At 41.5% G+C, this 13088-nt stretch overlaps 1 protein-coding gene across 7 annotated transcripts in view; it reads left to right on the forward strand.

The window, feature by feature from the left end:
- The window catches only part of TGFBR3 (transforming growth factor beta receptor 3), a 301195-nt gene that overhangs the window by 196911 nt on the left and 91196 nt on the right, over positions 1-13088 (forward strand). For all 7 annotated transcript variants that reach the window (XM_040360043.1, XM_040360045.1, XM_040360046.1 and 4 more), the window contains exons 6-7: positions 117-282; positions 5424-5571. In XM_040360043.1, coding sequence (XP_040215977.1) covers positions 117-282; positions 5424-5571 — 314 coding nt within the window. The remainder of the gene's footprint in view (positions 1-116; positions 283-5423; positions 5572-13088) is intronic.

Genomic DNA, 13088 nt, shown 5'->3' on the forward strand with positions numbered 1-13088 from the left:
TCTGATTTACCTAACATAGTAAATGGTTGGTATACACGGAAAATGTCAGTCCTGACTGTAACGTATCAGTTTGTATGTCTGTTCAAAACTTGAAAATATATTTTTTCCTTTTATAGATGAAAATTTTCCTGCAACATGCAGAATAGAAAAGAACTTTATATCACTGAATTATCTTGCTCGCTATGTCCAACCACAACCTGCTGATGGCTGTATGATTAGCCAGAGTGAAGACACAACAGTCCACATCATTGAGCTGGATTCTCCAACCTACTCATCACATAGGTAAAATAACTGAACCAAAAAATCTGCTTTTTCATCAATTGTTCATATTTTCTACCTGTAGATAGATCAACTAATACGTTTTTTATCTACAGTATACAGTTCGTTGAAGGCTTTTTTTTTTGTAAGGCTAATTCCACCTTTTGCAAAGAAAGTAAAAAAATGAATGTACTCATATTGACTATTAAAATATGTGCATTTGTTTTGTTTTCTTTTTTATTTACATTGAAGTCTGCACAGCATTGCAACCGTGATCGGTGGATCGCAGGCGCAATGCTAAGGCTCCTGCAGACTATTCCTCCAGCTGTGGGTGTGTACCAAGTTATGGATCTTCAGTTACAGGACTGGAAGAAGAATCAATGGGTCATAAATGTGGTGGCATCACCGCACATGTGCTCCACTGGGAACGAGATACGGGCAAATGGGATTTGTGGATTTTTCATTTACAGATTCCTGTGAATGAAAGACATGGCTGAGCCATGCCAAATCCAAATAATGGCAGGAGCCTGTGGGGAGAAGATCCCCTGGTTTCTGTAAGGGTGAGGAGCGATTTTAGGGTGGGGTTTGTGGGCTGTAACTATGTTATACATTACCCCTTAATATTGGTGTACCATGAAAAATGGTCAGGCAGCACGATGGCTAAGTGGTTAGCACTTCTGTCTAGCAGCACTAGGGTTGCCAGTTCAAGTCCCAACCATGGCACTCCCTGCCTGCAGTTTGCATGTTCTCCCTGTGCCTATGTGGGTTTCCTGTGGATACTCTGGATTTCCTCCCATGCTCCAAAGACATGCTGGTAGATTATCATATTTATCGGCGTATAACACGCACCCTAATTTTGAGAGGGGAGTTTAAAGAAAAAAACTTTCAACAGCCCCTTTTACATTCCAAAGCACCCCCTGCACATTACACAGACCAAAGCCCCCCCCTGCACATTATACAGACCAAATCCCCCCACCCCCCCTCCCCGCCTGCACAGATCCCTGCACATTATGTAGCTCCCCTTTACATTACACAGCATTTTTTCTCTGCACAGTACACAGCTCCTATACATTGCACAGCCCCCTTGCACTCCCAGGAGACCCCCAGTCTCCTGGGTCAGCACTTCCAGTGTCCGCTAAAGTTTAAAAAAAATCACTACCAGTCCCTTCTCATGATCGCTCTCCTCTGTTTAATGTGACCGCTCTCCTCCTCCAATCTTAAACTACACTCGGAGGGGGAGGAGGAGCTGGAGGAGGAGAGCGGCCAGAAAGAACAGAGAGAATGAGGTATTTGCGGGCTATGACACTTCAAAGATGTGAAGGGACTCGCAGTAATTTTTTTAAATCTTTATAGTACGCCAGCAGACTGTCCCAGGGCTAGGAGAGGCGGGACGGCCGGCATGACACCCCCGCCCAATCCCCGCCCACCCCGTTGGTAAAAGAAAGCGATATCTGCGTTTAACACGCACCCACGATTTCCCCCTGATTTTAAGGGGGAAAAAGTGTGTGTTATACGCCGATAAATACAGTAATTGTGTCCTGTCTAAATTGACCCTAGTATGTGTATGTATGAATGTGAGTTAGGGACTTTCGATTGTAAGCTCCTTGAGGGCAGGGACTGATGTGAATGTGATATATATATATATATATATATATATATATATATATATATATATATATATATATAATATTAAGTGCTGTGTAAATTGACAGCACTATATAAGTACCTATAATAAATATGGACTTGTCTTAAAAAGAAATGCATTGATTTCATTCACATGGACATTGGCTCTTTGTGTGTATGCGAGTGGGAAGAATTTGGACCTGACTGAAATATTTGCTTCTATTTTTGTGTAATTACAGTTTAGTCAACACAAGCAATGTTTCCCAGAGTTGGTGGCATTGAGATAGCCAAAGTACCACATATGCTTTTCATTTTCAGTACACATTACAGTGCCAGATCTTAATTGTCGTTGGAAGTTAAGTCTGAGGTACCATGCAGCTGGTTGCCTTGGTATAAGAAACACCCTTGATATTTTTAGGCTGTCGTATTAAAACCTTTTCTGGTTTTATGTGCTTTGAATGAAATTCCTTCAATATTTTTTTTTTAAATAACTAAGGACTGAACTTGGATATCTCTAGTTTAATGACATCTTAGAGTGCCAAGAGTGCTAATTTCCTTTAGAGCCGGGGTGGATTACTTACAGCTGAAACCTTGGTCCTTCCAAACCAACAAATCAACTGCAAGTCATACAGATAAAGAAGTATTCAAGTCAATGTGTATTTCTCATGTATACAATTATTTTGTTTTCTAGTCAAAAAAATATAGAGTAAATCAGTTTTGGTAATGCCAGAATGCTGACACTTTTAGGGAAATAGGCTGCATTTTTTTGAATGGGGAAAAAAATACTGCGCTAGAAATACGGTACCTATTTAGCACAAGCAGCAGCTCTACTGTGAGATACACACAGTGACATAACAATACATACACAAAAAGCTGCGCTGACCATAAACTCAAAAATACAAAATATATTAAAAATGATGAACACACAATGTAAAGTTATTAGTCCATATTTATCATCTAATCCTTAGTGAACAAAAAAGGTGAAAAGTGTGTATCACTTTAAATTCTTCCTGTGACTATGATGTTAATGGTGACTCGCACCACAAAAAAAGTTTGCCTCCACAATATAAAAAACACGCTTACCAGATGGCAAGCATTTGGAACTTACAGCTATTACCCGGCCAAGGCCTTTATCCTATAGGGGAATCGGATGCCAGCTCTCAAACTGGGACTCATTCCATATGAAGTAAAGTGGAGTGGATGATCTCAGCATTTCATAAGATCCAAATGGAGTCAGCTCCGTATTCAATGAACAAAATCACCAGGATGACCCAAAAAGAAAGAGCTTGCCATAGTGTAAAACCAGCTATACCTTTATTAAAATAAATAGTATTGCACTAACAGTTAGGAGCTAATATCAGAGCATTTGTAAAATAAACTGACAGCTCGCATGAACCACCCGTCCTTCCGGGATCGTAACAGCGCGGTGACGTCAGCACGTCCGTCTTTGGGTGGACACAAGCTCCAAATTCTTGCCATCTGGTAAGTGTCTTTTTTTATATGGGGCACACTTCTTGTAGTGTGAGTGTCATTGTCACCAGGAGAATTTAAAGTGATACACACTTTTCACCTTTTTTCTTCACACAGGATTAGATCATAAATATGGACTAATAACTTCACATCGTTTTTAATATATTTTGTATTTTTGAGTTTATGGTCAGCGCAGCTTTTTTTGTTTGTATTGACTTTTTATAAAGTATTGGTACCACCTTTAATTAGATATCTACCCAACTTCCGCCAAAACTTTTGCAGAAGTGTGTAGAAATGGTGTCAGGCAGTAAGGTGGACTGTGCATGAACATGCAAGGTCTACTTTATTGACATTCCTCCACCACCACCAACTATTTCAAAAGGGTGCCAAAATGAGGCATTGTAAATACTAATAAAATTTAAATACTTCGTTTTGATTCTTTTTTCATCCATTTTCTAAAGGCATCATCATGCCGAACTGATGTCTCTCGGGAAAGCTCAGTGTTTTAAATCCCACAAGTTTGAGCCCCATCAAGTAGACTATCCAACTTTTTTTTTCCATTGTTAAGCATTTATGTTTTGTGCTCCCTACACCAGGTCAAGTGGCCTTGTACATTGAGTTGGATATAAAGTAAGCCATGGGGGATGTGATTTTCTTTCCTGCAATCACAGTTGACAGGAAAGAACATCACTCAATTCTGCCATCATCATAGTCAGTGTTGATAGGGGAATCCCTCCTGAAGCGCTATTGTGTTATGCCTGTGGGGAGCCTTCCCTAACGGCAGAACATAATGATTACTGCTAGTGGCATTAGCTGCCGACAGTAATAGCATATATTTTTTTTGGATAGGCTAGTTGTACTGAAGTTGATTGATGGATCGACATCAGTACAACCAGCCTGCCCATAGATGGATCAAATCTTGGCCGATCCCTGGTAAACCGGTCGATATTTGATCCATCCATGGCTGGCTTAAGTAATTTCTAATTGTTTGACAAGCTTATAACATACATCTTGAAACAATAATGGGTTACAAAGCATTGACTGTCTTTAGAAGTTAGCAAGTTGCCTCATGTTGCTTTGAAAATTGAAACATCAAAGTGCTAATTGAGACACTTTTTTTTATAACTAATTAGCAATAAAAAAAATCTGAATTCACTGTTGGGCTTGATATTAGCATATTTCCTTTAAAAACTTAAAGCATATACTAGGGTTTTTTTCTTCACTCTTTTTCTATCCTCCATCTTTTTCTTTCTTCTTTGATGGTCCTGGTACTCATGGTCGTGGTCGGTACTCTCGAGGACCTTTGGATGGAAGCTCTATGTTGACTGACCAATGCCTTCTATATTATTTCCATTTTGAGCTGTGTACATTGCATTCTATACCATAGTCATTGGCTCAGGTCAATGTTTTTACACCAATTGTTGGCATGGACCATGTACCCAGGAGAGTTAGTCAGGTTGAAAAAAGACACGCGTCCATCTAGTTCAACCAACTAGAAAAAAAATTTGTACAATCTAATTTACACAATCCTATATCCATAGTTGATCCAGAGGAAGGTAAAAAAAAAATAGCAAAGCATGATCCAATCTGCTCAAGCAGCGGAAACAATTCCTTCCTGATCCCCTGAGAGGCAATCGGATATTCCCTGGATCAACTTTACCTATAAATGTTAGTAATATTAGTATGATGTATCACTATTGTTGCCAGGTTGTACGCTTCATTCTTATAAAAGATATAAAATATACTGAAAGTAAAAACTAATATGAATTCTGTAATTGTACTTGTAATTCAGTAACATTCTTTTATTTGGTCCACTCTCCATATGTATAGCATGCAGGGATTTGGTGCTAAGAGAACTCTCTTAAAATTTTATTTTGTAGATAACTCCCAAGACACTCCGTTCTGTTCTTTATCACTTGCCATTTGTTAGTTCAGTCTGTTTAGCACATGTTTCACAATTTGGAGCGAGCTCCAGTGTTTAATTGGTTGATCATATGCTGGAGCAGAAGACGTTAAACTGACTGGAGATAACTGGCATTCATCTTCATTCTGTTTTTATTGTTCCCATTTAGTTCATTCCAGGTGGACATAATCATTGACATCAAGCCACTCAATCCAGATGCCAAACTTTCCAAGAGTCTTGTTCTAATTCTGAAATGTGAAAAGGCAGTGAACTGGGTTATCAAGACGCACAATATTGCAGGCAAACTGCACGTTCTGGTATGTTTTTGTTTTTGTATCTCGACTACTGGTATTTATATCTACTGTATTTATATATAATTCCACACATTTTAATGTAGTGTACAGCAGTGGTCATCAACCCTGTCCTCAGGGCCCACTAACAGGCCAGATTTTATGTATTACCTTGGGAAGATGCAGACTAGAATACTGCAATCACTGAGCAGCAAATTATATCACCTGTGATGAATTTCAGTTATCTTGCAAACCTGGCCTGTTAGTGGGCCCTGAGGACAGGGTTGATGACCACTGGTGTACAGCATTGGTTGTGCTGCATTACATATTTGATATGTCTATTTTACTTCACAGTGCAAATCTTCTTTCTAGCCATACTTGCCTCGCATTTGCTACTAAATTGTCTGAAATGTGAGCTGTGTGTGGTCCCGTCAGCACAGACCGGCTTGGCAAAAGTCAATTTGAAAATGGACTGAGCCAGGAGGAAAACTGTTACCCAAGCAGTGCCTGCATCCTAGCAGAAGTAGTTACTGTTATGCCTTGGACACACGACCGGTTTTCCCGATGAGAAAACTGCCATTTTTTAGATTGGTGGTCGTGTGTATGTTCTATAGCAAATTTTACCGACGATAAAACTGACCGCCAAAAAAATTAGAACCTGCTCTATTTTTTCCCGTTGTGTTCCCCGTCAGTGTTTTTCTCGTCGCGAAAAACCACTCGTGTGTATGCTTTTCCGAGGGGAAAAAAACGTGCATTCTCAGAATCAAGTATGAGACTGGTAAAACTAGCTGTTCGTAATGGAGATGGCACATTCGTCATGCTGTAACGGACTGAAAATCACAAGGCTGAAAAGAGCGAATTGTTTCTCACCAAACTTTTACTAACACGAGGATCAGCAAAAGCAGCCCAAAGGGTGGCACCATTTGAATGGAACGTCCCCTTTATAGTGCCGTCGTACGTGTTGGACATCACCGCGCTTTGGTCGAGCGTTTTTTTGACTTAACATGTGTATGCAAGGCAGGCTTGAGAGGAATCACGTCGGGAAAAACGTTGGGTTTTGGCATGTCAGGAAAACCGGTCATGTGTACGAGGCATTAGGGTATTCAGACAGCACTGGATAGTCAGCAAGGTAGATTCTTCCATCCATACCATTAGCTTGGATAGGGAAATCAGGGGATTTCTCTCATTCAGCCCTTGGGGCTAAATTAGAGAAAGCTAGTTATGTATGAGATGATTAGGTAAAGGGTTATGGGTATTGCATATCTGCTAGCAAGAATGAACTGTTGAGTACCTTTTAGCTTTAGTATTAGAGTGGGGAAATCGGTCCTTTAGTGTGGGGTTATTGTAAAAATAATCATGACTAATGCCCCTTTTTATCCTAACATCATTATGTATTGGAGTTGTTAAGGACAGTTTCTGGTCCACACATATTCTGCAGTCCCTACTTATTGTATATTCCTGAACTGTCACATCTGAGTAGAGTAAAACCCATCCAGTCATATTATAATCATACACCATTACATGATGACTGCACAATCTCCTTTAGATCTACCAACAACGTTGTGCAAGAGCCTGCCTGAAAAGTTTCATTCTGAATAGACTGATAAAATAGGCCCTCCCATTATTAAATTTTTCTAAATCTTATAGAAATTCTACAGAGATTTAGATTTGCAATTCGATTTAAACATGTATGGCCAGCTTTACTGCCTGTGCATTTCCGAGACTTTAACCCCACATAGATGAGCATGCAGTCAGGGTCATATGGTAGGGAGATCTCTGACATCACACATATGATGACCAGCCAACCAGGAGGTTTTATCAAAATGGTGAATCTACATCAGCCTTTTGCAGTGGATAGGACCAAGCTCTATACACTAAAACTTGGTGAATCAATTTTCAGAGGGCTTGACAGGTGGTGAAGGTTTACCGCCTGTTTTATCTCCTAAAAGCCCACGCTGTGCATTACAAGTGGTTGTGGGGCGGTTGCAGTGTGGTCCTATTCACTTGAATGGGTTATATTTGGCGGGCAGTACTACCCACTGGATGCGGCAGGGGATATTTTTTGCTGCTCATGTGTATACACTCATATAGCAGCTTGGGGTGGTAAACAATGGAGCACAACTGCCTGTTTTTAACTGCTTCCCAACTGCAAGTGTAAACAAGGCCTTAGGCCTCGTACACACGACCGAGTTTCTCAGCAAAAAACAGCAAGAAACCTATTTTTTTGCAGAGGAAACCGGTCGTGTGTACATTTTCATTGAGGAAACTGTAGAGAAACTTGACGAGCCAAAAAGAGAGCATGTTCTCTATTTCCTTGACGGGAATGGAGAAAATTGGCTTGTCGAGTTCCTTGACAACCTAAGGCCTCGTACAGACGACCGGATCTATCCGCTGGGATTGATCCGCGGATCAGTTCCAGCAGATAGATCCGGTCGTGTGTACGTCCGAGCGGACATTTCCCGGCAGGTAAAAAAAACAGCCGACGGATTCCCAGCGGATAAAAATTTCTTAGCATGCTAAGTAATCTATCCGCTGGAATCCAGTCCAGCGGACTGATCCGGTCATCTGTACAGACTCACCGGATCAGTCCGTCCGCTCCCCTCCCTCGCATGCGTCGTAATGATTTGGCGCGACACGTCACCGCGGATGTATTCCGCGTGGATTTCGATCTGATGGTGTGTACAGCCATCAGATCCAAATCCGCCAGAGGATTTATCCGCTGGAAACGGTCTGGCGGACCGTTTCCAGCGGATATCCTCTCGTGTGTACGGGGCCTAACAAGAAACTCGACGAGGAAAACAATGTCTTTCGCCAGTCGAGTTCCTCGGTCGTGTGTACGAGGCTTCAAAGGAGAATTTTGACCAAAGCTTTTTTGGCCATACTTCTCCTATGGATCACATGAGTGCAGTTTGTTTAACACTCCCGTGTCCCATTTTCAGCTGAAAAAGGGCTAAAGTCGATTGTCAGCTGACATCACTTAGCCAGGCCAGGCTAAGGAAAGATCCCGACCATATGGTTGAGATCCACCCAGGAACCTGAACTGGCACCCAGCTCAGCCTCTCTGCAATCTCCAGCCTTCTCCCACAGCCCAGTGCTCCAGTGAGTGCAGAAGGGGAAAGCAGAGAGCCAATGACTGACAGTCCCAGCTCTCTGCTCAGAGTGGGGAAGAACTGAGCGATAAGCAGTGTTTGATCACTCAGTTCTCACTGCAGAGCCTGCAGGGGACAGATGCAGGTGACTATAAATGTTTTTTTGTTTTTTTTTATCTGGAATCTCTCTTTTAAAATCTCAGTTGGCAGAGCAGTGCGCTGTTGAAATGGAATTTTCTTTACGCAAGGTCTCAATTGGGTCACAAAAAAACAGTTAGAAATTTGCTGTCAATGAGATCTTAAGCAATCAACAAAGCAACTGGTTGTTCTCTCTCAAAAAATTTATAGCCGGATTTAGATACAAGAGTGTATCTGTCGGCGTATCTCAGATACGTTACGCCGCCGTAAATTAGAGCGCAAGTTCTGTATTCAGAAAGAACTTGCGCCCTAAGTTACGGCGGCGTAGCGTATGTGGTCCGGCGTAAGCCCGCCTAATTCAAATGTGGATGATGTGGGCATGTTTTATTGAAATTTAGTGTGACCCCACGTATTTGAAGTTTTTTACGAACGGCGCATGCGCCGTTCGTGAAAGAATCCCAGTGCGCATGCGTCGGATAGAATGCCTAAGATACGTCAGCTCAATGCCTGTGACGTGAACGTAACTTACGCACAGCCCTATTCGCGTAAGACTTACGCAAACAACGTAAAAAGATAGGCCTGTTCCGACGTCCATACCTTGCATGGGCTGCGCCACCTAGGGAGTAGCTTTATCTTTACGCCGGCGTATCTCTTCCGTAAACGGCATAACTAATTGCGAAGGCGTAGTACGTTCGTGAATCGGCGAATCTTGCTCATTTGCATATTCTACGTGGAAAACAACGGAAGCGCCACCTAGCGGCCAGCGTAAATTTGCACCCTAAGATACGACGGCGTAGGAGTCTCCTACGCCGCTCGTATCTTAGCCTAATTTACGCGTATCTGGTTTCCAAAATACGCTTACATTTACGACGGCGTAGATTCAGAGTTACGACGGCGTATCTACTGATAGGCCGGCGTAACACTACCTGAATCCAGCTAATACAGTATTCCTAAAGGGGCCATAGGTAAACCTGTATATAGAAGTGTTCAATAAAATTAGTTTAATGGCATCACCTTCTCAATGCTTACCCAGATTTTTCTCCTAGTGCCAAGAGACAGATCAGGTCCAGCTACCTCTTAGATATTTAGGTGATAAAGTTTTATAGATAAAACAAAACAAAAAACAGTGTTTTAACAGTGTTTTAACAGTGTTTTAAATGACCTCCACAATGTGTTGGGTGTGCTGCTGTTAAAGGTACACAGTGCTCCCCTAAATTCTCCAATATAATAATGCCTATATGCAATTGTGGTGGCGGTGCTCTTACCCTATCCAGGTCCCGGGCGCCTTCCCCGGCTTCTCCTGCCGGCCAATCCGGTCACTTCTCTTCCAGCCAATCCGGTCTCAGGACCTGCTTCCTGTCCTGATTGGCCAGGAGGGGAAGCAGGAAAACAATAGCGAATGTTGACTCGCTATTGTCACAAGTGGGTGTGCTCAGGACGCAGGGCTCTATGCCCCGAGCCCACCCTTTTTAAAGCCAATTAGAGCCTTCCGGCTATAATCATGTGCTAAGCAAAAAAATTACAATAAAAAAAAACTCTATGCATCCAGCGCCCTGCATGGAGAATAGGGGCCGGGCCCCTGTGCCCTTTATGGATGGGCCGCAATTGTGTGCTATTAATACAAATAGTACAAAATATCACAAACGGTTCTCCATCCTTTCAATATTGTTTAAAAATTGCTATTTCAATGCATATACACCCAATATTTTTTTTTTTATTTAGTCTATTCAAATGTATTACCAATATGACCTCAAGTGTAGTCTCTTGTGCTGTTTTTTTTTTTTTGCACTGGAGAATATGGGGGGGGGGGGAGGCGCTGTGAACCTTTAGCTACAAGATTTTATAGATGTATTGTGCTTTGTAACATTGATGCCTTAGATGCTGCTATCTTACCAATGTTTGTACCATTACCTTTCAAGGGCTGCTGGGTTCAATATGTGTACCTTGGATATTCTGTATCTTACCTTTTATACCTTTGTAACAAAATGGGATTAAACAAAAATATATACCTAAAATAGACAACGTATATCTTGAAGAAAAAAATGAGAACAGGATTTGTTTTCAACATGACCCGAATGACAAGAGCTTGCCTCTTATACTTGTTGACGGATTGTTAGCAATTCACTTACAATAACATACATTCTAACACCTTACGGGGCTGAACTTATCCAGAGTGTTTTGTTATCTCTGGTTTTAACTTATTTATAGACTTTTCAATATGTTTATAAATCCAAGTAATTCCATTCTTATCATTAACACTAATTGGCTAAACACTTTTCTGGTATTTGATATGAAATTACTCAGGATTACTTTGAGTAAACTAGAAGTATAATTAGACTTCAGATCAGACCAGTATTTCCATAAAGCTAAACAGATGTCGGGCTGTCCATACCAAAGGTATCACAAACTGATATGCCGCAATAGTTAAAACTAAACCCCAAGCAAATTAATAGCACATTTGAAATACTGTACATCTGAACTGTTTCTGTACCAAAAGCTATGTAATTCTGCACAGCCACATTTTATCATCCAGTAACCCCTTCCAGATAGTACTGCCAGGTTCTGTACATTCATGCTACAGCTTAAATGAAGCCCATTACAGTAACTGCCTGGGCATTGAAGGTGCAGCAACTGGTCACCCCTGTTCTCTTCCCTCCTGTAACATATGCAACATGCAAAGCACGAGAGTCCTGGTTGGCTTATGGCATTGATCTAACATCTTCCAGTGGGCTGATATAACTGCAAATTTTCTAATGTAAAGACATAACTGAAATTCTTATACTATCTGTATTTTAAAGAATATGTAAACCCTATTTTTTTTTTATATTCCTGGTATGAGCCTGCTGTACCATGTACTTGTGTAAAAAAATGACACTGTTTTCTTTTTCTTCCTATGTGGGAAATCCCTGGTGTTCCTGCCAGTCCCTCCACTTTCCTAATTAAAACCTGACCACACTAAGCAGTAAAGCACAGCGTGGTCAGTTCTCTTGTGGTGCTGGGAACTTGGTGTGCTTTCCTCCAATGATCAGACTTGCCCTGACACCCCCCACCCTTGCAGAGCCATTTAATAGGAAGATCAGTGTGCCCCTCCCCCCAGCTCTTATGCAGCTGAAAACAGAGGGTGATCACTTATAAAAAAAGGGAAAAAAAGGTATTTTATAATGTTTTTATATCTATACACAAATGTTTTGCTCTTCGTTTATTTTTTTAAACTGAATGGGCTGTTTTACAAGGTGAGGATTTCCATATTCCTGAATGCAGTGGTCATCAACCCTGTCCTCAGGGCCCGCTAACAGGCCAGGTTTGCAAGATAACTGATATACATCACAGGTGATATAATTTGCTGCTCAGTGATTGCAGTATTCTAGTCTGCATCTCCTCAAGGTAATACATAAAACCTGGCCTGTTAGTGGGCCCTGAGAACATTGATGACCACTGCTTTAATGAATACAATTGGATTTTGTTTTCTGAATCTGGATGGAGTTCTGCTATAAATTGTTTAAAGAAATAAAAATATGTTTACCAGATCCATATAATTACAGCAAAATAAATAAAGCATTGTATGACATGGGGCATACAGCAACTCTTACGGATGCCGCAAAGTTGACTTTAAAGTATCAACTTGCCTGGGTGTATTTTCCCTGTTAATTTATTAAGATTTTACTCCAGAGTGAACTGGTACTGGTACCAGAGATGTCCACCTACTCTCCACCTCCCTCTTCCATAGCCATAAACACTCACGTGATTGCAACGTTCATTATATGAACGTTTATGTCTCTCGGCTGCCTGAGAAATTCCCATAAACAAGCTCCAGGCACCTTAAAAGGAGCAGATAAAAATAAATAAATAGGTGTCCCATAACATATAAATGCTGCTGAACATACCAGTAGAGTTTGCAAAAAGCACCCACGCACTTGTAGCATCCGCTGTGGTGGAATTCTGTTCCGGAGACGCCGTAACCCAATCTAAAGACCAGGGCCCGGAATCAGAAAGGAGATACGACGGCGTATCTCTGGATACGCCGTCCTATCTCTGAGTGCGGGCCGTCGTATCTATGCGACTGATTCATAGAATCAGTTACGCATAGATTTCCCTAAGATCCGACCGGCGTAAGTGTCTTACACCGTCGTATCTTAGGCTGCATATTTACGCTGGCCGCTAGGTGGAGCTTCTGTATATTTACGCATGCGCCGTTCGTAAAATACATCAAATACGTGGGGTCACAGTGATTTTACATAAAACACGCCCACATCATCCCCATTTGAATTAGGCGGGCTTACGCCGGACAATATACGCTACGCCGCCGTAAATAAGGGC

This window comes from Rana temporaria, chromosome 7 (genome assembly GCF_905171775.1).
Source record: "Rana temporaria chromosome 7, aRanTem1.1, whole genome shotgun sequence".
Classification (NCBI taxonomy): Eukaryota; Metazoa; Chordata; class Amphibia; order Anura; family Ranidae; genus Rana; species Rana temporaria.